This window comes from Spea bombifrons, chromosome 8 (genome assembly GCF_027358695.1).
Source record: "Spea bombifrons isolate aSpeBom1 chromosome 8, aSpeBom1.2.pri, whole genome shotgun sequence".
NCBI lineage: Eukaryota > Metazoa > Chordata > Amphibia > Anura > Pelobatidae > Spea > Spea bombifrons.
The window spans coordinates 26,514,903-26,537,896 of record NC_071094.1 but is presented as its reverse complement, the minus strand read 5'-3'; the positions used below and the strand labels follow the sequence as shown (position 1 = coordinate 26,537,896).

Below are 22,994 nucleotides of genomic sequence, written 5' to 3'. Positions count from 1 at the left end.
ACCTGGAGCAAAAGTCGGCAAGTATGTATTTGTGTTGGCGCTTGTAAGTATTTTTAACAACACTGCAACACATAGAGTTAGGAAAGCATATTCTGATGGAGCACAACATATATGACTGTGCAATAAAAACACCAATGTTGGTAACTCCAGCCACAGCCTAGGGCAAATTAAAAAAAGATCCGTGTAGATTATATAGCTGCATTAGCTAATTAGTAATTTAATATCACGAATAAATAGGTTTAAAGAGGAAACAGTAATCACATTGTACAATCCTGATGCAGCCGGTTATTAATAGAGCATGAGTCGTACAGACAGACAGTTGCAAATAAACAAACATAGGATATACATAAACTATATAATATAAAAAATCTGCAATATTGTATAAAACATTTTTCTAATTAAAAATGTAAGCATATTCTATGCCCAGTATTTTGGAAGCCTGAAGTGCATTGATGTCCAAATTTATGTTGTCTTGTGCTAATCTTCCTGAGAGGGTACAATTCGTCCTCATCTGCCAGAGATCTCAGCATGCGTTCTAATTTCCTCCATGTGAAAGTCAAATTAAATCAAGCCTGGTCTAAACTACCAGCATGATTTAAGTAGTAACTTTTATAACTTATTTCTTTGAATATAACTGCGCAATATCTTATCTTTATTCTTTTTCATTATAGATGTATGAGACTGGTAGAAGAATCAGTACGGAGAGAGAGAGTCTCATCAGGACCAAAGCATCAATGACCAAGGGGACAGTTTGTGACGCGAGCATATTTCAAGTCATATTTGAAAGAAAAAAATATTTCTTTGAAAACAAAAAAAGATTTCTACAGAACAATATACAGAAATATACAGAAATTTTGCGTGCATAATGATATCTCTCTAAATTGCATTCCTGGACTGAAGATGGATTGGTTTTGAATGACTATTATGTTAGCTATGTAATTGGTAATCCAATGCCTGATTTGTAGGCTGATCGCAGCAATATTAAAAGAGGTACCACCTACACAAGTAAGGACTACATCTATTTGTCCCAAGAGATGACTGAAGCTTATTTCAAGTACCGTGGAAACCGAACTATCTACGTCCAGCATTTCCCAACAGTAGCTACAGAAGCTACAGCCACAACAGCAGACAAATATTCCAACCTTTACATGTATGTGGGGCTTTTCTTAGGACTCCTTGCAGTGCTTCTAGTTCTACTGTTCACGATGCTCTTAAGAATAAAACATGTCATTTCTCCTATTACCCCCAATACAGAGAGCACGGATAACATGCCACAGTTTACTGATGTTGAGATGCAGGGCAGATCTCCCAGTGCCTGATGGAAATATCTCAAGAAGAAAGATGCATGGAATTATAATCAACCAAGTAGTGTTCAAACCTACAACATGTTTTTAGGAGAAAATACTGGCTTGCTACTCTTTTTTGGTATTAGATTTGTATGCTTTTTTGTCAGATGCACTAACATTCAGTATCTTTTTGAACAGTGATCAGGAGTCCACCTAATGTCATCACTGTAGCAACTGAATGTCATCATGCTAAAGTCTATGGGGCTACAGGGACAGTGCAGTTGGAGACACGGTTTCCATAGCAATAAGTAACTGCACATTCCGCATAATGCCTTCTGCACACCCACTGTGTTTATCGGTAACATCACATTGTCAGCAAAGTCACTTAAGAAATGAAAGAACTGAACACAAGAAGTCTAGAGCAGATGGCCTTTCGTTAGAAAAAAACACTGTTCTCTCTTTTTATTTCAAGACCATATGCTTTTGTGTCCCAAAGCCTGATTGAGCAATGTTCCATATTTCAAGAGAAAGAGCAATAACAATATTTCCTTTAGGGACCTCAACGAAACCATTAACTCCTAATTAAAAAATGGAAAGGTTAATTTGATTTTGATTCTGATATGTTTTTCTAAATGTGAATCTGTATGCTATTTTTTTCTTTATTTTCTAGTTCTTTCTTCTGTGTTCTTTTTTCGTTTGGACAATGTTTCTGGATCCACTGGTATACTGACAGATGATAATAAGGACCATAAATGAAACACTTATTAACTTAAATCCAAAACCAAAATTCTGCCTTTACAAGCATTGAAACTTATTACTGGAAGAACACACTGTGCAATACAAAATAAAAGTGTATCTTGTCCTTGTGCTATTTTGCACTTTGTAAATATGTTTATTAAAAAAAAATCTTATGTACCAACTAATGCAGTTGATAACTGTGATGTGTATATTAATGAAGCATATAGGGGGTAAAAATGTATATCTACATTTAATTCCACATTCAAGGCACTAGAATAAGACCAATGTTTCATATACAATTGTAGTCGTGTGAAGTCTATGGTTTGTAGTCTATGGTTTTTCATATCAGTAAGAGACTGATAAAGTCATACAAAAACAGTTACTTCATGTTAATGCTGCTAAAGAGGTTCTACAATCTATTGAATCATAAGGTGTAATTCATTTTTCACATGGCTTCTCTATTTTGGTTTTATTTTTGTTGAATACATCATGGCACGGTGTAATATTTCATGTTGTTTTTCATCTGAGGTTGTATTACCTAATTTTTGGACCTGCTAAAGAGCAGATGATTGTTATTATGTCTTGGGGTGTACTTTCCTTTTCATCCGGCCGTATTCACCCAGCTGAATATATATAAATATAAAATGGTAATGACAAATTTGATTTGAAGAATTGTCAGTGGTATATTTCAACTGAGATAATGTTTAGGGGCATGCTATTAATTTATTATTTAGTTAAAATCTATCCCAAAACATGAATGAACCATTTGCAAGCCTTCGAAGATTTTTATAAATGTAAAATAAAGGTTTTTCAAGAGGAAAGGTTTTCTCCTTTGGACATCTTCTCACCAGTTCTTCCCGAGTGGGACACTGTACATTACATTTATTGGAAATGCCTGAATACCCATCTATATGTTGTTAAACAAACCAGTGCAGAGTCGCAAGTAATGGAACTACAGTCTAATCAGCCTTCACAAACCCACCTCACACACCCAAGATTTCTACCATCTAGACGGGAAACCCCCCTCTTCAGGGAGTACTATCCCTCTCTGTCCCTCTACCCTCCCGTGATGTCCGTGATATATGATGTTCTATATAAGATATACAAATAGCAGAAAATTAGAAGATCGATATCTCTGCTCATAATTTTCTAAATTAGTTTTATATACTGTTCCCTGCAAAGCCATACTGCAAAATACTTATTCAGCTCTTGCAGTTTCCCCTGTGTGTGAAGTACACAGATTTAAAATAAGATGTAGACATAAAGATAATATCAATTACCATGTAATTACACTGAATCAAACAAATTGTAGATATGAATTCCCCTTCACAAATTCATACTGCATGATAATCACTTTCCTTAATAGACGATACATCGTGGTACATTGGGAGTATCTGTCTTCTATTGTAAATCAGATTAAGAAACATTTTTCCTCCGTAAAGGTTACAGTTGTGGCGACCAACTGAGAATTTGCTGATGAATCCATTAGTGTATTCCTGTGTTGTGACCAAACCTTCCATTTGGAGCTGTGCTTCCACATAGATGGGTTTGCACAGTGATATTAAACACACTAAGTAATGTAAATGAGATTTCACAATGAATTATTTAGGGTGAATCCCAGCATGGTGATCAAAATAACACTTCTATGTTTGACATGAAATTTGCATATTTAAACAGTGAGATTATCTTTTAGATATTTACCTATATTAACAATGGATTAATCAGGGCTTCCTCAGCCCTTCTTGAAGAAGACATTTACATGCATTGATCATTCTTATTAGTGAGGGGAAGTCACCTGCAAACCTTTTCATCACAACTATGTTCAACATCGCCAAGTCCAGTTGAAAAAAAAATGAGCAGTGTATTTATAGGCGCATGAGTTATTCACAGGTGGTAAATTCTAGCTGGAACACAAAAAACTGTTTAAAAAATAAAAGGCATCTGATTACCATAGAACAAATAACAACCAAATCCAAATTATAACAAAAAAGTTAAAGAAAGTCAGCCTCCGAAGATATCCTTAAGATTATTAAATATCCCCATGTGTTATATACACTTTTGAAAGATGATATTTATATGCTTTCAAAAACATTATTGTTGGTTCCACTTTATAAGGTATTAAGGATACCTAATAATATCTAATGCTTAAATGTAAGACACACTAGGGTACCATAGGGTTATTTGATCTATAGAAGGAAAGTTAAGGCAGCCACTAACAAGAATGTGACAACATTCTGTCAGGAACACTGATATACAGTACCACATAATATTATTATTATTTTTTTTTTTTAAAGTTGCTTTAATTACAGACAGACTTAATTGACATGGCTGCCATAGCTAGCCCCATTAATAAAGCCCAAAACCCCAATACAACCCTCCAATAAACACAGACACAGTAATATGATGGAAACATGTTTATCAGTCCACAGCTTAACAATAATTTCATAAAGCCATTGTTATACAAAGTAAACAATAATTACCTGGCACCACCCAACTCATGACAATGACCCCCCAAACAATAACTTAACATTTATTAAACAAAGAAACAATAAAGTGCCATACATTTTCCATGAAAACTCATAAATAGGGGTATACCCAAATACACCTACACCCCAATGTCACAGAAAGTTGTTTGGGGAGGGACAAAGATGTCACTATTGTCACCAGTTTGGCCAAAAACTGGCACTAACAAGCTGTTGCTGATAAGCTATTTGGGCACCATACACTGTTTTGGCACAAAGAAGACACTGACAAGTTTTTTTGGGGGGTCAAAGATGGCCACAACGCCACTGTGGGAAGTGGGTGACGTGTTACTTGGTGAAGTTGTGGGGCCCAAAAAGGTGGAGTGGTTGCATTAGAAAATGGGTTTGGTTAGAAGTATTACCCAGGGCTCGACTCTGCTTGCAGTGCAGTAGTTCCCACAAGCTTAAATCATGATACATCTTTTGAATAATTATCATCATATTTGCTTTCTTTAAATCCCATCAGACATCTCAAGAATAAATGCAAATTGTAAATTTTTAGGTTTTATTTCTGGTAACTAGCCATCTGTGTTCTTTCAGTCTGAAATGCAGAACAACTGCTGATGCACTCCAGCTGTGAAGTAAGCAATGTAACCTTATCAAATTTAACTGGTGTAATATTTTCAATTAATATTTTGAAAAACTTTTTTTATCCCCATTTCTGATGTACACGGTCAGCCCTAAGAATATGACCACTGACACGTGAAATGGATAACACTGATAATCTTGTTATCATAGCACCTGTCAGTAGGTGGGATATATAAGGCAGCAAGTGAACATTTTGGCCTCAAATTTGATGTGTTGAAGCAGGAAAAATGGGCAAGCGTAAGGATCTGAGCGACTCTGACAAGGGCCAAATTGTGATGGCTAGACGACTGGGTCAGAGCATCTCCAAAACTGCAGCTCTTGTGGGGTGTTCCCAGTCTGTAGTGGTCAGTAAGTAGTCCAAGGAAGGAAGGAAAAGCTGTGAACTGGCGGTGGGGTCATGGGCGGCCAAGGGTCACTGATGCATGTGGGGGCAAAGGCTGGCCTGTGTAGTCAAATCCATCAGACAAGCTAATGTACAGTAGCTCAAATTGCTGAAAAGGTTAATGCTGGTTCAGATACAAAGGTTTCAAAACACACAGTGAAACGCAGCTATGGGGCAGTGTAGCTGCAGACCAGTCAGGGTGCCCATGCTGACCCCTGCCCATTGACAAAGGCGCCTACAATGGGCACGTGAGCATAAGAACTGGACCACTGTAGCCTGGTCTGATGATCACGTTTTTTTCTTTTATATCATGTGGATGGCTGGGTGTGTGTACGTCACTTACCTGGAGCACAGATGGCACCAGGATGCATCAATTGAGGCCCCACCTCGCAACTTACAAGACTTGCTGCTAAAGTCTTGGTGCTAGATACCACAGCACACCTTCAGAGATCTAATGGAGTCCATGCCTAAACAGGTCACTGCTGTTTTGGTGGCAAACGGGGGACCTACACAATATGAGGGAGGTGGTCATAATGTTATGGCTGATCGGTGTATGTTTCAGTATTTTAGGATAATTTAATTGTCTTTTTTTTTAAAGGCTTGAGCTGCCCAAAATGTTGACAAAGACTGAGCAGAATGAACCCAAAGTCCTTTAGGGGGATCCATAATCTGTGAGACACAATAAAGCAATGTAAGGTATATGTAAATGCAGAGTGGCCTCTTCTGGAAACCAGCAGGATCACAAATGAACCCGATGATTGCCTCAAATCCTGTGTTCCTTCACGTAGGCTGAGAGATGACTCACTACGTCAAAAATTATGCCAGAATTCTTCCTCTGGAGCGTAGGAGCTGAGTAAAAGGCAGGTAGACCATGTCCGAATTAAGATGAAAACCCGTGACCACTTTGGGAACAGCTGAAACGGTTCCCTTGTCAAAGCGTTGGAGGTGAAAAGGATTTAATTGGAGGTCTCCATATTGTGGGTGCTAAAAACATGGACATTGAGAGTATTAATACTCAGGCCACGATCGAGGAACTCTAGGATGTTAGGCCAAATTCTGTTTGAAGTAGAAGTGAAGGAGAAGTAGATGGTTTCCTAGCTTTTATCATGGTGGCGCTGGAGAAAGACCTTTATCTTTTAGATCTAGATCAACTTTCTAAGCCATTAGTCTATGATCCAGAGGGGACGGATGGCATATTGGGCCCTGGTACACGAGGTACAGGATTAGTTGCAACTCACAAAGGGAAGGGAAACCAAGGCTTCCTGAGCCAAAAGGGTAAGATTGCTTTCTTCCAGAGGTTTATTGTGACAACCAGCACAAAAATCTGACTTTTCATCTTGTCCATGACTGGAAAGAATAACCCATAATTATGATGCACTCTTTTAGGTAGAAAAAATATATAATTCCAAAAAACAAAACTGTCTCACCTGATCCATGTGAATAGTAGAATGATCCATAATCCATAAAAATAATCATATCTGGAAACTATCCAGGTGAAGTGCCATTTCTCCAGGCCACCACATTCCATTTCCAACTCTAGGTCATGGGAGCGGCTTTGTGGCACACTCACTCCCCTACAATGGTTTCTTTCTGCGTGTGTGGCTAACCCTGCACACAATATCAATGGGACCGCCCTTTGACATCAATGGGGCAGCCCATCTGCATCTCGTAAGGGGAGGGCTCTGGGTAGCCGGAGCCACAAAGTTCCCAGGTATGTCCGTAATTCTGTACGATAAAGTAGGATAAAATGAGCACACTACTTAGTGAGCCGGTAATTGTAATGCAGAGCAGAAAAGCATCCAGATACATGGGATGTAAAGCACACTCACCCTCCACTGACAGCTAGTCAAGAGAGACCTTAAAGGCAGACCAATTTGCTGGATGAGAAGCAAACATTCAAATTTGGAGCCAGGGAGCTTAAAATAATAAGTGGACAGTAGCTGTCATCACCCAAGCACAGTGCACAGTGAAGCTCAGTTCAGTATAGCCAGGAGCTGAAGAGGCAGAGCAGCACTCCACAATCCTTCTCTATAATGCAGAAATAGCTGATAAGGCAATCACAGGGAACCAGACGGAGACCAGCCAGAGTAGATTTACCCTTAATAGGTTCAAAAAAACGCTGCAGGTACATACACATGCACACAGACACAAGTACCTTCATAACCCAGGGAGAGAAATATTACCTATGGCTCCATACAGGGTTCAGATGAAAACCAGGGGCTTTTAAAGGTGAATCATTCAATTAGATCATTTCCTACTGGCTGAGAGAATAAACTACCTATGAGAAAGGCTGCCATGGGTAGCTGGGAAACAATTGTTCGTGGTGTCAAAGATATGAAGGGTTAAAAAGCTATACACAAATCAATCTATCACGTTTATTTTATCTCTCCATGGCTTAGGAAGCAGAAATTTAATTTCAAGCTCTAAAGAGCAAGCGTCCAGTCTCACCACAGCACATATTGTGTCAGCTGAAACCAGAGATTGGAAACAAATTGTTTCAGCTATTCTAGAGTCACATAGTCATAGTCAAGACTTAAAGACACAAATAAATCTTATTTGAAATGGTTGGCAACTCATTCTGGAATTAGCTCAGGATTAACAATGCTGTTTTTCTGTTAATGAAGAGTGTTAATTGGTGTCTGCCATGAGTCACATACACAGCGCATTATGAGGATACATCATTCAATAGCCAGCTGGTTAATAAGTGGTGTGATGAAGGTAATCATTATTTTTCTAACAAAATGATTGCAGTTTTGCAGTCTCCTTTATCACATAGAGCATCACACGGTGTCAGGTGGCACTTACAAGAAAGCTCAGGCAATTGCGGGAATGCTTCTTAAGTCATTTACATGCAGACTTACTTGTGTGATTTGTATTTCACACTAGAAAGATTTTTAAGCCTGTGACAGAAGCATTTCTTTTAACAATGTGATGCTTCGACCTAAACAGCAGGTTACATAGTAGGTAAAAATAGGTCAAGTGGTCACATAAAAAGACCCTGCTGTCTAGCCATATCTCTAACCCCCCCTCTCTCTAAAAAACTGCTCCTCTGCAGTGGTGTATTAATCTTGGTTCTGCCCTAGGCCTTAGCCAGGGCAGCTCAAGCAGCCATCCTTTTTTCTGAGTGCCGGACATCATGTGTCAGCACTCAGTTTGTCAGACACATGGAATAGAGGCTGTGCTGGTTACCTGGTCCTCTAAGCAGTGGTGCTACATACAGTCTGATTGTCAGCTCCTTGTTATGTGGTAGAGGGGCTACGAGTCGACAACCCCCCTGTATCTGCTTCCATTGGCCTGGTCAGCCAATGCCTGATCATGCCACTGCTTGTGCGGCCAGGCATGTAATAAAAACTGTTCATTGCAGTTTTTTCAAGTCATACGAATAAAACTGAACATGTAAAGGCCACGTTAATAATTAATGAGCCACCCCAGAAGGACGATACCAGGTAAGTAACAGAGGTAGTGATTCAGTCCTGTATGAATCTTTTTCAAGATGCACCAGGGTTGAAACACTGGTGAGTATAAAAAGTGATTCTTATCACCAAGCGTTCTTATCACCATGGCAAACAATCATACCTGAGCTCTTCTTCACTCAGGCTACCCGGAGCCTTCCCTTGCGGGACGCGGCCAGGACTGCCCACTGACGCGTGGAAGTTCACGCTGACACCTCCAGTTAAAGGGAAAATGGGCGGGGAGCAGGGCGTGTCAAGCCCCTGCTCCCGCGAGAACCGGAGAAACTGTGCTTCACCCGGAGATCTCCGGGTCAAACCCGGAGAGTTCGCGGGTATGCAAACAATTCCTTCAGATTCTATTATATTGGTTACTAGAATGATAAGACCATATTTCAATGCACCACAATCACTCTGTATACTTAAAACCACTTTTCTATCTATTCAACATGCTGGAATACAACCATTACTCGACTAACCTCAGTAATGCTATTCCTCTATTTTATTTTGGCTTTCAAAGACATGGCCGAGCCCTCATTTGCAGCAGGCACACAATGAATATGCAACCACTATAAATCTCTCAGAGTCCCCTGAGAATGGTGAGCGTTATTACGAACCTCTGAAGCGAAGATATTCCTTCCAGTTATTATGTACCAATATTTTCATGCATTTATTCTGTGGAGAGCTGCAGACACATCAATTTTGATTAAGCAGATAGGACGCCTTGTTGATTTTTTTGGTCAAGTCTTTTTACATTTTTCTTCTCGCACAAGGAAACTTTAAGCTTATTTATTGGCTAATTGGTAGGAAAAGAAAGACATTCTAGGAATCTTCTAAGGACAAACAGTACTCTACTCAGTCACCTCAATCTTGACTGTCAATCATGGTGGTTCATTCATTAACCCCATAAGGACCAGGCTGTTTTTTATTTTTGGTACCCTTCGTGACCAAGGCTGTTTTAACAATTTTGCGGTGATCATGTTTAGCTGTGAACCCACATAAGTTATATTTTGGGTTTTTTTAGGACAAGAAGGAATTTGTCATTTTTTTTATTCATATGATTTAATTTCATATAGAAAAATAATAAAATATGCTGAAAAAATGAAAAAACACTTTTTCTCACTTTTACTTGAAAAATCTTTTACTCATCTAAAAAAGCTAATGAAGAAACCTGCCAAATAGATACTAATATTTGTCCTGAGTTTAGAAATACCCAATGTTCTTATGTTCTTTTGCCTTTTTCTGCAGGTTATTGGTCAATAAGTACAAGTAGCGTTTTGTTATGTCAAAACTATTCTTTCCAAATCTGGTCATTCTGCCCTATGTCCTATTTCGGGTATCTTTGGAGCCGGCCAATGCAATTTACCCCATCAAACCATATATTTTTGAAAACTAGACACCCCAAGGTATTTAAAATGCTAGTATTTTAACACTTTCCTTGTACTAATTCTACTACCACCCTTTTGTCAAACTTTGTGGTAGTAATTTATTTTGTGTTTTTAATCACACAAATTCTACTTCAGGTATGGATAAACAGTATTTTAAGTTTTCCATGTCAGGATTTTTGGGAAGATACAGCGCTAATTTTACCATTTGGTCATAATAAACTTTATTTTATTTATTTTATTATTTTTGGACTTTTTCTTACATTTTTCAGGAACTGGATGGGTCCCCTGATGGTGACATCATAATTATTTTTACATGTTACCACATTTTAAATTTGAGCTATTTTCATTTTTTCCATATTTTTTATTCATTTATTTTCTGTTGGTGCAGGGAGTCTCGTTAGACTCCGTGGAAAGCTCATGCGAACCAGTGCTAGAGCTGGCTGGTGGCAAGTATGCGCACATTCACACCGCTAAGCAGCAGATGTGTTCGATGGAAGACAGCTCTTGCAAGGCAAATAGTTGGGGGTGGGAAAACTTATAACATGTATAGGGAGGAATCTAGTGACTCCCTTTGCATTTGCATTCAAATTCTAGGTAAGATATAAGGTGGTACTAATTCATCATATGCCTTAGAGTGCATAGGATGGCTGGTGTGTACCTTTAAGATATCTGCGTTCAGAATGCTCACGGTTGGCAGTTATGAAACACTGTGATTAATATAATTAACTTTTTATAACATAGTAAAGATTGCTAACATAAATAAGGATCTTGCAATATACATTGAGCTATTTTATTGCAGAAAGAAATGTTACAACATCAGTCCAATTACTACAAATGCTGCCAAATTCTATCAGCTGCAACCTACACCAACAAAGCGAAAAATACATCCAGAGGCTATCAATTTACACTGATTACTCAATTACAATGAACTATGCCTATTGTACCTAATCTGTAAGGCATATAAAATTAATAACTGCTCTTCAGAAAGTTTCTGCACCTGGCAGTGTATCCCTAGTAAGTCATACGCATTAACAAAAACCCTGGGAAGTTCCAGCTCATATTGTTTGCATACTTTAATTTGGCTATAAATAAAAAACACACAGCTCTTTTGCTGCATTATAGGTGCTTTGGTGCATTCAGCTATGATACTCACAAGTTAACGACTATCCATTCTGCAAGAACTCAACTGGCAAAACCAGGCAAATGCCTAATGGTCCAATGGCCGACTGCCTAGTTTGAAATTGCACAGAGCCTGTCACCATACAATCTGTTGACTGGTGTCCTTTTTACATTTAGGTATTCCAACAAGGGAAGACTAAGAACTTTCAGATTAGATTGAAAGCCCAACCAAGTGATCCAGTAATATGAGTAATAAGATCAGATCAGAAGTGAGATATTCCATAGCTCCCAGCAGAGAGGGCAGACTGTATAATCACCCTGAGGGTGGTAGAATTGAAAGCAAAGTTATGCCCTTAAATATGAGTATTTCAGTGCTGGAAAGAAAATAAGAGCAGAAAGTGGGAGGAATCTCGTCTTCCTGACAATGCTCTTCCTGCTCTGTTTTAAAAAGGCAAGAGCTGCCCGTGCACCAGGCAGCGGTGAGTGTCCAAAGGATGCGCCCATGGCTCGCACGGTACGATAGGAAGCGCGAAAGTTTTGAGTGTCAGCAGTTGTTACAATGTTTTCATTTAGTTGCTAAGGATTTTGGAATACCGCTTAACGGTAGGGTCCTTGTATGGTTTTGTAATTTTTAGGCATCAAAATTGAAAATGTTGAATGGTCTTCCATCCTCCGTAGAGTTATGCTTCCTGCTGTACACATCCCATGAGCGTTCACGCGGCACTAAAACCTTTTTTGAAAGACCCTCGGTACTGTTGTCCCTACTCAATACTGGGGCTATTTGGACATGTTCTCCAAACAAAAAGCTGATACACTACCTCCCCATCGCATGCACGGCTGTCACATTGGATTACAGACAGGCATGTTCCCCCTGATGGGCCTTTACCTACCCTCTTCTTCTTCCCCAGGTGGAGCAGGGTTCTTCTTTGTTTAAAAGAAAGCTTGGACTCTTTGGTCAATACCGCCCACCCTACCAGCGGAGTCATGTGAAGTGATGTAAAATCACATGACTCCCCATAGGTTCCTGAGCGGAACAAGAGAAGAGACGCTGTGAGGGAGCAACGCGAAGGTAGCCTTGCGGGACTGCGCAGGATTACCGCCCGTAGCCGCATGTTTTCTGGCTTGTCCTCTAATGCACACTCCAGTTATAAGGATATGTACTGAGTACATTTTAACCTTGCACCAGATGTGCTGGTTCTGTTTTCCTTTTAGGAGACTCAATTATTTCACCACAAGGTGCCAGCAAACATGCTAACACAAGTGACACATCAGGTCCTTAATATAATGATCATTGAAAGGGGTTGTATAGATAAGCTCATTTTAGCTTTTTTGTTTCCATCATAGGACGAAGAAGCCTAAAGCACAGAAATAAGAATTGCAGTCTAAATTCTAAAAGGCTGTCATTATGAGTATAATTATTTTTAAACACATTGTTAGAAATGTAGTGGTATTGCTCATCCGTGCCTAAAATGAATAAGCAGTACAAATTGCTGTCTTCACAGCTAATGTGGAAACAATGGCAGTGAGCAGTAGTACAGTGTTAACATTCTTGCAGTTCGTGCTAACGATGTTCTATTCTTCAAAATGCAGCTGTAACTGTGTCCTGATTTACAGTAAGGAATGTGCTTTTGTGCATAGTCGGCTCGGGGACCATGGAGATGATACCTTATTATAATATAATTATGTAAATAATTAATAAATAAAAATTTTCATTGAAAGAACACATTGAGCCATTTCTTTTTTATTACCAAAATCAAACAACCAAGTTCTCATCGAAGGTCACCAACTAATTATCACTGCAGTATATGAACATGTTTAACCCTATAAACATGGAACATCATGAAGAAAGTAGCGGCGTGCGCTACACAACGCTTCACAATGCAAGGAACTGCCTCGAGTGTGAGCCAGCATTCACCATCCCATCACCAGGCCGGAAGGCTCAAGGAATCAAGTAAGGCTCCTGTTAGGAAGGGATGCATTGCGTTCTCGATGAATGCGATACTCCATTCATCCACTGTGATTGTTGCTGATTAGTCCAATCAGCAGCCTCAGAAAAAAAAAAAAATAACACAATACTAGCCCTCGGAAACCGCCATTCATGCTTCCCCACGTTAGAAGTCTTATGCAATCACACGATCAACAAGACTTCCTTTATGTATGGATGCCTTGCGTTCTCAATGAACAGGATGCTCCATTCATCCGTTGTGAATCCGATCAGGAGCCTCAGTGATACATTTTTTTTAAAAGCAAAAAGTTAAAAAGTAGCGTGCCAAAAGGTTGCCAGCTGATCTAGATAGGCTGCCTGGCACACTGAAAAAGCTGTCTGATCCCTGCTGTTATACTATGACATTATGGCACAGTCAGCGCCCCACCCCCACCTGCAAATAAAATATATCACAGACAAAACACTAATAAGAAAACATACCTTAAATATACACTTTTGGGGGGGTATTTTGAGCTTGTGGGGGGGTTAACAGTCCCAAATGCATACTTTTTGCATTAATAATGCAGTATCAAGGACCAGGTTCCTCTTGCCTCCATATGAGGCTGCTTGAAGATCTACAGAGAGCATCAGCAGATTGCTTTGCTTTGGGAGAACTTGTGTGGGAAACTTGAATGCACACGATAGCTTTAAATTTACAAGGTGTCTAATTGCGACTGCATGTGGGGGATTCCTCATGTGCAATAATTCTGGTCAAAGAGTGATGTTGGGCAATTACCAGACCAACTAGTGGAATGTTTCTGTTTCCACCGCAACTTCTATTTCTACCTAACCCCAATGTATTGGGATATTATATATATATATATATATATATATATATATATATATATATATATATATTGTGTGTGTGTATATGTATCACACACTCAATATTTATGCTTTGCATCTTTATTTTACCATTAGCTTAACAAGTGGAATACTTTACCCGCTGTTCTGCTCGCAGAAATTTTATTTTCTCACACTTATTGCCCATAATGTTGGTTTAAACCACTGTTTGATATATTTTTCTGTAATTAGCACTAATGATATTTGCAGATGTTTGTGGTTTCATACCGCATCCATTTCTGGCTTCCCTCTCATCTATTATCCATCATAATGTAAGCGCTCCTAGTATCCCAGCCTCATGAAATTCTCATTGTACAATACACGACCCGCACTCTTTATGTGATTTCTTTGCAACAGAAAGTGTTGGATGGAGAACAACAGCCAGTGCTCCCTATTTGCAGTTACTATAGCTAATTAATTCCTGTGGGTAATCTGTTTATAAACAGAAATCTATGGGGATTTCGAATATCCCCCATCACCCTTTAGTATCCTAGCTGCACCAGTGTTAAGCACAAGAAATATGCATGTCTCGTTGTGCATAATAATGATCAGCGAGCAGCTTTGTGATCTTGTAAGGATATTTCCATGCTAATCATATTTTGTTTTCATAATTTTTTAGGAATATCTTGATTTTAGAAAGTCTTTAACACAGGGGACATTAAAATTCAGTTATTGGACAAAGCTACCAAAATCCTCCATCACCAATAGAAAAATATATAAAATATAAATGTGTGTTTTAGAATCATTCAAACAGTTGGTTTTCAATGTCTAATCATCATCCTTATTAAGGTAAGACTCTTGGGTTAACAAGAGTTTGGCTTGCGTTGATTCGTCATGGTCTTCTAGGAATTCCATCTGTTTGCCCCAGTACTGACGAATAACACTACCATATGTTACTGGGAATAAGATTAAAAGAATAGGCGCTTGCACTTCAGCTGTTGGAAAAATGCAACAACAATGATAATCTACTAGCTCTACTTGACTGGAAAAGCATCTTTGGAAGCTATGTGGGTTTATTTACTAAGGTCCAAGATAGTCTTCTAATAGATGCAACATTCTCAGTATTTCTCTCAAATAAGTCAGTGGCTGGAAGAAACTGCCTGCGTCCCATTGAGGCCTGTAAAGATTTCATTGAGATTTCCCCTAAATTGTCACATTTACTTTGTGGCAACTCAAGGGCTATCCATTTCCCAATAGCAGACTGGATCGCTGTGAATGACGGTTCCCAATGCCTGGGGGCTCTGAGGTGTCCTCGTAAACCACCTTTCATTCTCCCCCACATTGGAAATCTCATACGATCACGCGATCAAGCAAGCCTACCTTTATGAATGGATGCTTCAATTTCTGAACGTGATGCTCCATTCAGCTGTTGTGATTGCTGCCTGACATCAGTTGATATAAATAGTGTCTCTACTTAGATTTCCATGTCCCCCAATTCTAAGATATTTTACTGCACAAAACTGAGAGGTTAGTGCATTCCCTCCCTACTCCATGGAATCAATTATCTTTCCAGACTCCACTAAAATATAGATGTTTCACTAAAAGACATTACTTACTTTCAGAGGCAGGTAAAGTGTCTATTAATGTCAGCTACAACACCTGTTACTGACTTCCCTTTATATTGTATTGCATATGGCATGGCTGCTACCTCTGCTTTGGGAGCTTTATGAATAATACATGGATAGCTTACATTGAGAAAAGTTTTAAATGTCGAGCAATCACCATAGCAGCCAAAGGCATGCGACTCATAACACCAAAAGGGTAGACATTAATACATAAGATGATAAGTCATTGTTGGTATTCTCTACATGACTGGTAATGTAGAAATCCAATAACTGTTTTCAAAATTTGGTCTCTGTTTACTATTATACATTTCGCATGGTGATTGGTGTGGACTAAGCTCCAATTCCCTTTATCTGAACTTTGCATATCCTTCTCAAGTGTCTCTTAGACAAGTCTGCTGCATTAAATGCTTGCTACGTGTCCATTTGTGCCTGCCTTTTAGGCAATAGTACTAATTACGATCATAATGAGGTGTTTTAAAAACCCAAGAGAGGACATAGAAGGTTTTATTGAAGCCATTAATTTCAAGGTATCTGTGGATGTTTATTCCCTGGTGTTTACGCATGTAGAGCCTTGCCAACATAGCTATAAATAAGGAATACAGCAAACAAGAAACATATCCAGGGGAACGTGTCACCTGTTTGAGAATACATGTTTACCACTGGATGCAGTCAGCAGTAACATTGCACTGGTTTCTATAGTAATAACTCTTTCCACAGAATTGTCCTTTGTATACAGACACCATTGATCCTGTAATGCCCAGTGGCCTCCTGGTCACCAGCACCACACACCCACAAATCCCCAACAGGGTGGCCAGGCATGTCCAGCCACCGGCAGGCCACACAGTGCAGCACCCGATCTGCTGCTGGAGCATAAAAACATAGCGTGCGGCCATGCGTATCTAGCTATCAGCCATGCCTCCTTCATCAAGCGGGCGCTGGCCTTAAAGTGTCAGGGCTGCTCCATCATTTCCACTCTGGGCCTGTTGGCGGTTTAGGAAACCAGACCAAGGAAATGACTGGGCCCCATCTTCAAACTGTGGTACTGATTAAAAAACTTGACTATACACTTAATTATCTGGTTACGTATTATTCTCTCTCTCACTATGCATAATGTTCCACTTGTAATGCCTCATTTCACAAAACACATCTCCATTATCGAATATCTACTCAACAACAAATGCTTATGTGCATTGTCTGTACTTTTAATTAAATGTATTTATTCTGTATTAGCAAGTTCAAAGAAATCAATGCTGGAAAGCAGCATTGTGCATTTGATCAGGAAAGTGTGCATCAATGTTCAAGACGGAGACAACATTTTAGGTGAAACACTGTCCAGGATACTAGATAGACGAGGGCGATCTCCGTCGAAACTGCAGAAAACAAACTGTAAAAGGTTTTGACGCCATTACAAGCCGCTTGTTGATGAGGTAAAGTGGCAGGGACTGTTTGTAGGAGGGTACATATCAATGACTGATAGGTGGAAGTAGCCAAAAAAATGGGGGGGGGGGTTCATTGATGTTATTGCTGTGATTGATGGGTCCTTACTTTTTTCTGGCCAATCAGCATTTACAAGGGGGTGGGACAAGCATTAGATATATAAATGTGCTGATGCCATTTTAACTTTCCAGCAGCAGGAGCTACAGACTGAGGAGAGTTGGAGTGTGAGACAGTGACAGTGAGGTTAGCAGAGGCTGAGATTGATGCTCATTGTAGGGTTGGATAAGTTGTAGTGTACTACTGTAGTGTATTTCATTTTTCCCCTGCTCCCGAGTAGAGTTTAGTTGATTAACACAATTGGCCATTTATGTTACAACCACACCTTTAAGTTCTGGACATGTTTATTTTTGCTTATTTTCATATCATCTATTATTCTTCATTAATCGATCAATATTGGTGACAATAAATATTGGTGACAATATAATATGTGTAATATATCATCTGCCAGTGTCTGCCTGCCCAGGCCCAGTGCCCTGCTACTACTACTGCTGCACCTCTTTGACCATCCTTACTCTGGGAGGAACATTCTTTAAAAAAACATTCTATAATATTGTGGTGGAAAATCAGTCCTGCTCCACTGAGCTGCATGTGCCTATTATCCAACAGTGTCTGCCTGCCCAGGCCCATGGCTCTACTATTACTGATGCTGCACCTCTTTGACTGTCCTAACCATACCTGGGAACTCTCTGGGTTTGCCCGGAGATTGCCAGGTGAAGCACCGCTTCTCTGGTTCTCCGGGTCAAGACCGCTCCCGACATCAGCTGGACCTCCCATTGACGCCAGGGGAACTCCCACTGACGTCACGGGACTGCCTGCTGACGTCAGTGGACAGTCCTAGCCGCGTCACGCAAAGGAAGGCTCCGGGTAGCCGGAGCCCAGAAGTTCCCAAGTATGGTCCTAACTCTGGGGGAACCTTTTATTTAAAAAAAATATATATTATGGAAAGTGATTCCAGAAGGTGTCAGGGACCTCCTCCGTTGGGAATGCCCCCTGAATGTCATTCTCAATAAAAAAAAGACCCCTGAATTTTGTCCGAGACAAAGGGCTGGGAAACTAAATTCATTGCCTGAAAACGTACGCGGGAAATATGAAACAAAAATTTTGTCCAAAGCGATTTTGCTCGCCGTGCTCACGCTTAATACTAGGTGACTTGAACTGACTTGGACCCGGAACAGACTCATTGCTGCTCGTTGGTATGGGTGTATGCATTATTAAATTGGCATTGGCTGGGTTGGCAAATAAGTAAAAATGGGAAATTGTGTGGCAAAATATTCCTAGGGGTAAACACCATATATAAGCATCCCTAGTATTCTCTAATAGAAGTCATAAAAACACATGTAATAAATCCCATGAAAGTGTTCTCCATTAACTGAGTGAGTCATCTTCCTTGATGAATTGCTTACCATTGTTCTTCCTAGAAGTGCTTAGGAGATACATCTCTCCAGGTACCCTACGAGTATGCTAATTTTCTGATTTGGCAATATAGAATAACATTTGAGATAATAATGGCAATAGCCCTAATTTGTCAATCAGACGTGAAGGAGATACATTTTTAATCCTAGACATAGGGCCATTCACTAGCATTTTCAATGTTATTCTTGATATTTGTGTATCTGCAATCCTTGAGATAAATATACTTAGATGTGATTTGAATGTATGTATAATGCCGTAGAACATTTGAATTTAAGATTTTGATTATTGGGCGTGTTAATTTTGTATTAAGGAGCAAGTCTGCTTTAAACAGGGCCAGACTGGAGATTAAGATCGACCCTGGCGCCTTAAGGCCAGCAGGAGACAAATGACGTGCACACTTCCGCCTGCTGGATACACGTGGCCGCATGCTATGCTCAAACACGCTCCACCAAGGGAGTCTAAAGGAAGTTGATCAAAGACTTGTACGTAGTTATATTTATTTAAATGTGATTTAAATGATATTTTAATACCTCTGTGTGTCAATAAACCCATTTCAATAGAGAGAATAATGAGAGTTCAGGATTCATCCCTGAACTGTCTGTCTGTTTATACATAATGCATGAAAGTCAACTGACAATTGGCAGCTTTAAGTCTTCCATGAATGAAACACTGCTGGCTTGTAAATTACTCCAGAGGGAAACATAACTTGTGCACAATGTTAATGGAGTGACAGTTCTGTGCAGTAAATAGATTATTAATGTGTTAGGCTCAGGCCCCACATGACAGCTCTACACATCAGTATTAACAAACAACGGAACACTGACCGTTAGAAGAACTGAAGAATCTTTTACCACGAGGAATGCCACGTGGACACCTTTTTGGGATAGGGAAGTATGGCTGGTTCTGCTTATTTTTACTAGATACGTTTTCATATTAAATTATAGACCTCTAGTGTCCCCTTATTATCTCACAGGCTTTTATATGCAAAATTCAAAACATGGAGCAACCACCGTGGAAATCAATGGGATGTTTTAGCTGGCTGCTTCTCGTTATAACATTGTGTTCTAAAATACATTTTAACTAGACTTGTGCATTTGTTTTCATATGAATGCGCTTTCATGGCAAATCTTGCAGTTTCGTCTATTCGTCCGTATAACGAACGAATGGAAAATTGGACAAAAGAAAAAGAGAACAAATATGCGCAATATGAAAATCTGATTTGTGTGCAATACGTGATTCGTAAATTCGTTCGTCGCCGTAGCCGCCATTTTAACTACACTAAGAGGAGGAGGATCTCCCCACTTTAATTCAACTTCTTCTACATGTTTATTTCTTGTTTCCATGGCAACCCGGACTGATGAATGGGATTTCCAAAAGCGAAAATGTTTTTCGATGAATACGAATTTCGATGAATACGAAGACGGCGACAGACAAAGTCAGTTGAATACGAAGATCCCCCCCCAAAAAAAACAAACATGAACTTTCTGCCAGCGCCCAAGTCTAAAAATAACTTTGGTCATGCAAATCCCCCTACACCCTCACTTAATAGCTTTTTATACTTAGCCTAGTTCATTTATGTACCTGTGCCTATTTGAGGGCTGATTTTGATAAAAGAAGTAAACACCTCTATTATTTACACACCAACCCGGATATTTATTTTAATTTCACTATAAAAGTGAACAAATTTCTATTAGTTATATATAATAATATATATATTAAATTCATAGTCCTAAACCTCATCCAGTTTAATGCAAATCAAGTCAGAGGGGAATGAGAAAAAAGGGACACTAAATAATTATACATACATACAACTTGAATGGAATATGTATCTCTGCAGAGCTTCAAGAAAATGTCAAAATGTTTTTCCTTAACAAATAAAATTTAAAAAAAACACCTACATTATCTCTCCTTTATGCTACCATCCCATGATATTGAATTGCATGCTTGTGAAGCTGTACTTCACACGCATTGTTTAATCTATATAAATGAATCTATATAAATTAATTCACTAGCCACATCCATATTACTTATTTTTTAACTTGACTTGCCATATTTTTATATGACGCCACACATTCCCTTCTTTCAGCAGTCTTGTGAAGACTAGGTATGTAACACAGGATGTGTCATGAGATGCAGGCAGTGCTAGTGGTGAATGTCTGGCTGTACCACTGTTAGGGTCTTGGTCAGTTTATAGCGATGAGAGTTATGCTGTAACACTGTCAATGTCTGGCTCAGTTTACAGTGATGGGAGTTAGGCTGTACTACCTTCAGTGTCTGACTCAGTATATAGTGATGGGATTTATGCTGTACCTCTATCAGTGCCTGGCTCAGTATATGGTGATGTAGTTTTGCTGTACCACCATCAGTGTCTGGCTCAATTTACAGTGATGGGAGTTTTTCCGTGCCACCTTCAGTACCTCGCTCTGTATTTATTGATGGGAGTTATGCAGTCCAGCCGTTCTGAGCCATTCTATTTATGTACCATAGGCAGTATGCTAAGGAGTCAGGGTGTTTGTCTAATAGACTGGTCTAACATAACAGAGCTAGAACATATTTAAATGGCTAATAACTGTTTGCTTGTTTTTGTTTTTAAAACTATATTTTTTAAACCCTATTTTAATCAGATATTATATATATATTTAATCAGTAATTACATTGTAATCAGTAATACATTGTTCCTCTTTAGAATACAATGTTAAAACTGTATTTTAATAATGGTGTGCCTTGTAAACTTATTTTTTTAATATAACCTCTTTATTTCTCTAAAATCATTTAATACACTTGATTTTACCTTAAGGGTTGATCTATTTTGTTCAAACTATGAATAATTTATTCTAAATTATTTCTTTTGCATGCCCCCTTGTGGCCTTTAAGATTAATTAATCAACTAAAACTCTTAAAGCTCTTTACAATCTAATGGTTTATAAGTCTACATAACATTATATAGTCCAACAAACAAGCACATATGTATAATTACTTTGAGCATGCATCTGTAATACGTATACTATCCTCTAACAAAAAAAATGTTTTTGCTTTGAGGACTGGAAGCAATTTAAGTCCTTGCACTTTTATTAGGAATGCTGAAATTCAACTTACATGGGTAAAATATCCCCATATAAAACATTTTAATGATATTACATGTATCAATTATGTTTCAAAGTATGTGAATACCATTCTAAATACAATAAAACTTTAAGAAGAACAATAATACTTTTTATGTTTACTTATCATGTAATTATTAGCATTGGGAGTCTGAGTGAGCTCTTCACAATCTTCTGTTGCCAATAAAATATTTATAAAAATAAAACTGGGATCTGATATGTGTATCTTACAAAAATGTGAGGAGAGCTCCATCTTGTGTTAATCCATGCAAACTTCCCTAACTGTAGTACCGGTTGTCATTCTTATTCACAGCAGTGATGAGCCCCCTTTTGTTTATCCTGGTTTGAACGTTGTGGGCTACTAGCAGTGGTAGTTGTTTTGTGTTTTTTTTTTTCTTTGACACATGACCACATGGGGTTAAGAGTAAAAAGCACTTCGCACATTATTGACAGTATGACCGTGTCCTTTCTGTACTAATTGTATAGGTTTTCTATACCGCTCAACTTGTCATGGCTTCACTTGGACATCCTGGAATAATGAGGTATTTCCTGGATACAGAATTTAACTCTTTATGTCCCTTGAAAAACAGAGGGGGATAGGGACAGGAAAGCCTTTCGACAAGTGAAACTAGTCTTCTATGGCTCTGGAACACGAGTTGAAAGAATGTTCTGATGCAGCTGTTGGGAGGCCCAAATACACTCAGTCCTTTTTCTTTTATATCCTTTTTCTCTTCTCTCATTTCCTTGTTTAATCCATTCTCTCTCATTTGTCTCTTCTCGCTGTCGTTCTCTTTCCCTTCTCTCCTCTTGTCACTCCATCTTTCCTTTCATTTTCTCTCCATTCTCTTCTTTCTGTCTACTAGACCAAACATTTTACTGTCACGTGGTAACACTATGGCAATGGTTCACAACCCTGACCACAGCCCTAATGCAGATCCATTTGGTGAATGTGCATTGGTTGGGGCCTGGGTCATTGGAGTTATTTATAAAGACAATTCTATGGCAAAATGGTAAAAATGGTGACTTCTGTTTATTTAAAATTGTCTCTAATTGTTAAAGGTTTTTTTGATAGCGCCAGACCTCCGTGTAAGGAAAGTTCTTTGCAGATATCAAGCCCAC

General features: G+C 39.0%; 1 protein-coding gene across 1 annotated transcript; it reads left to right on the top strand.

Moving 5' to 3' along the window:
• Positions 1–868: 868 nt before the first annotated feature.
• SERTM2 (serine rich and transmembrane domain containing 2) lies at positions 869–2,073 on the top strand. Its single transcript, XM_053472652.1, has one exon. The coding sequence runs from the start codon at positions 1,035–1,037 to the stop codon at positions 1,317–1,319; it is 285 nt and encodes a 94-aa protein (XP_053328627.1). The 5' UTR covers positions 869–1,034; the 3' UTR covers positions 1,320–2,073.
• Positions 2,074–22,994: the final 20,921 nt, after the last annotated feature.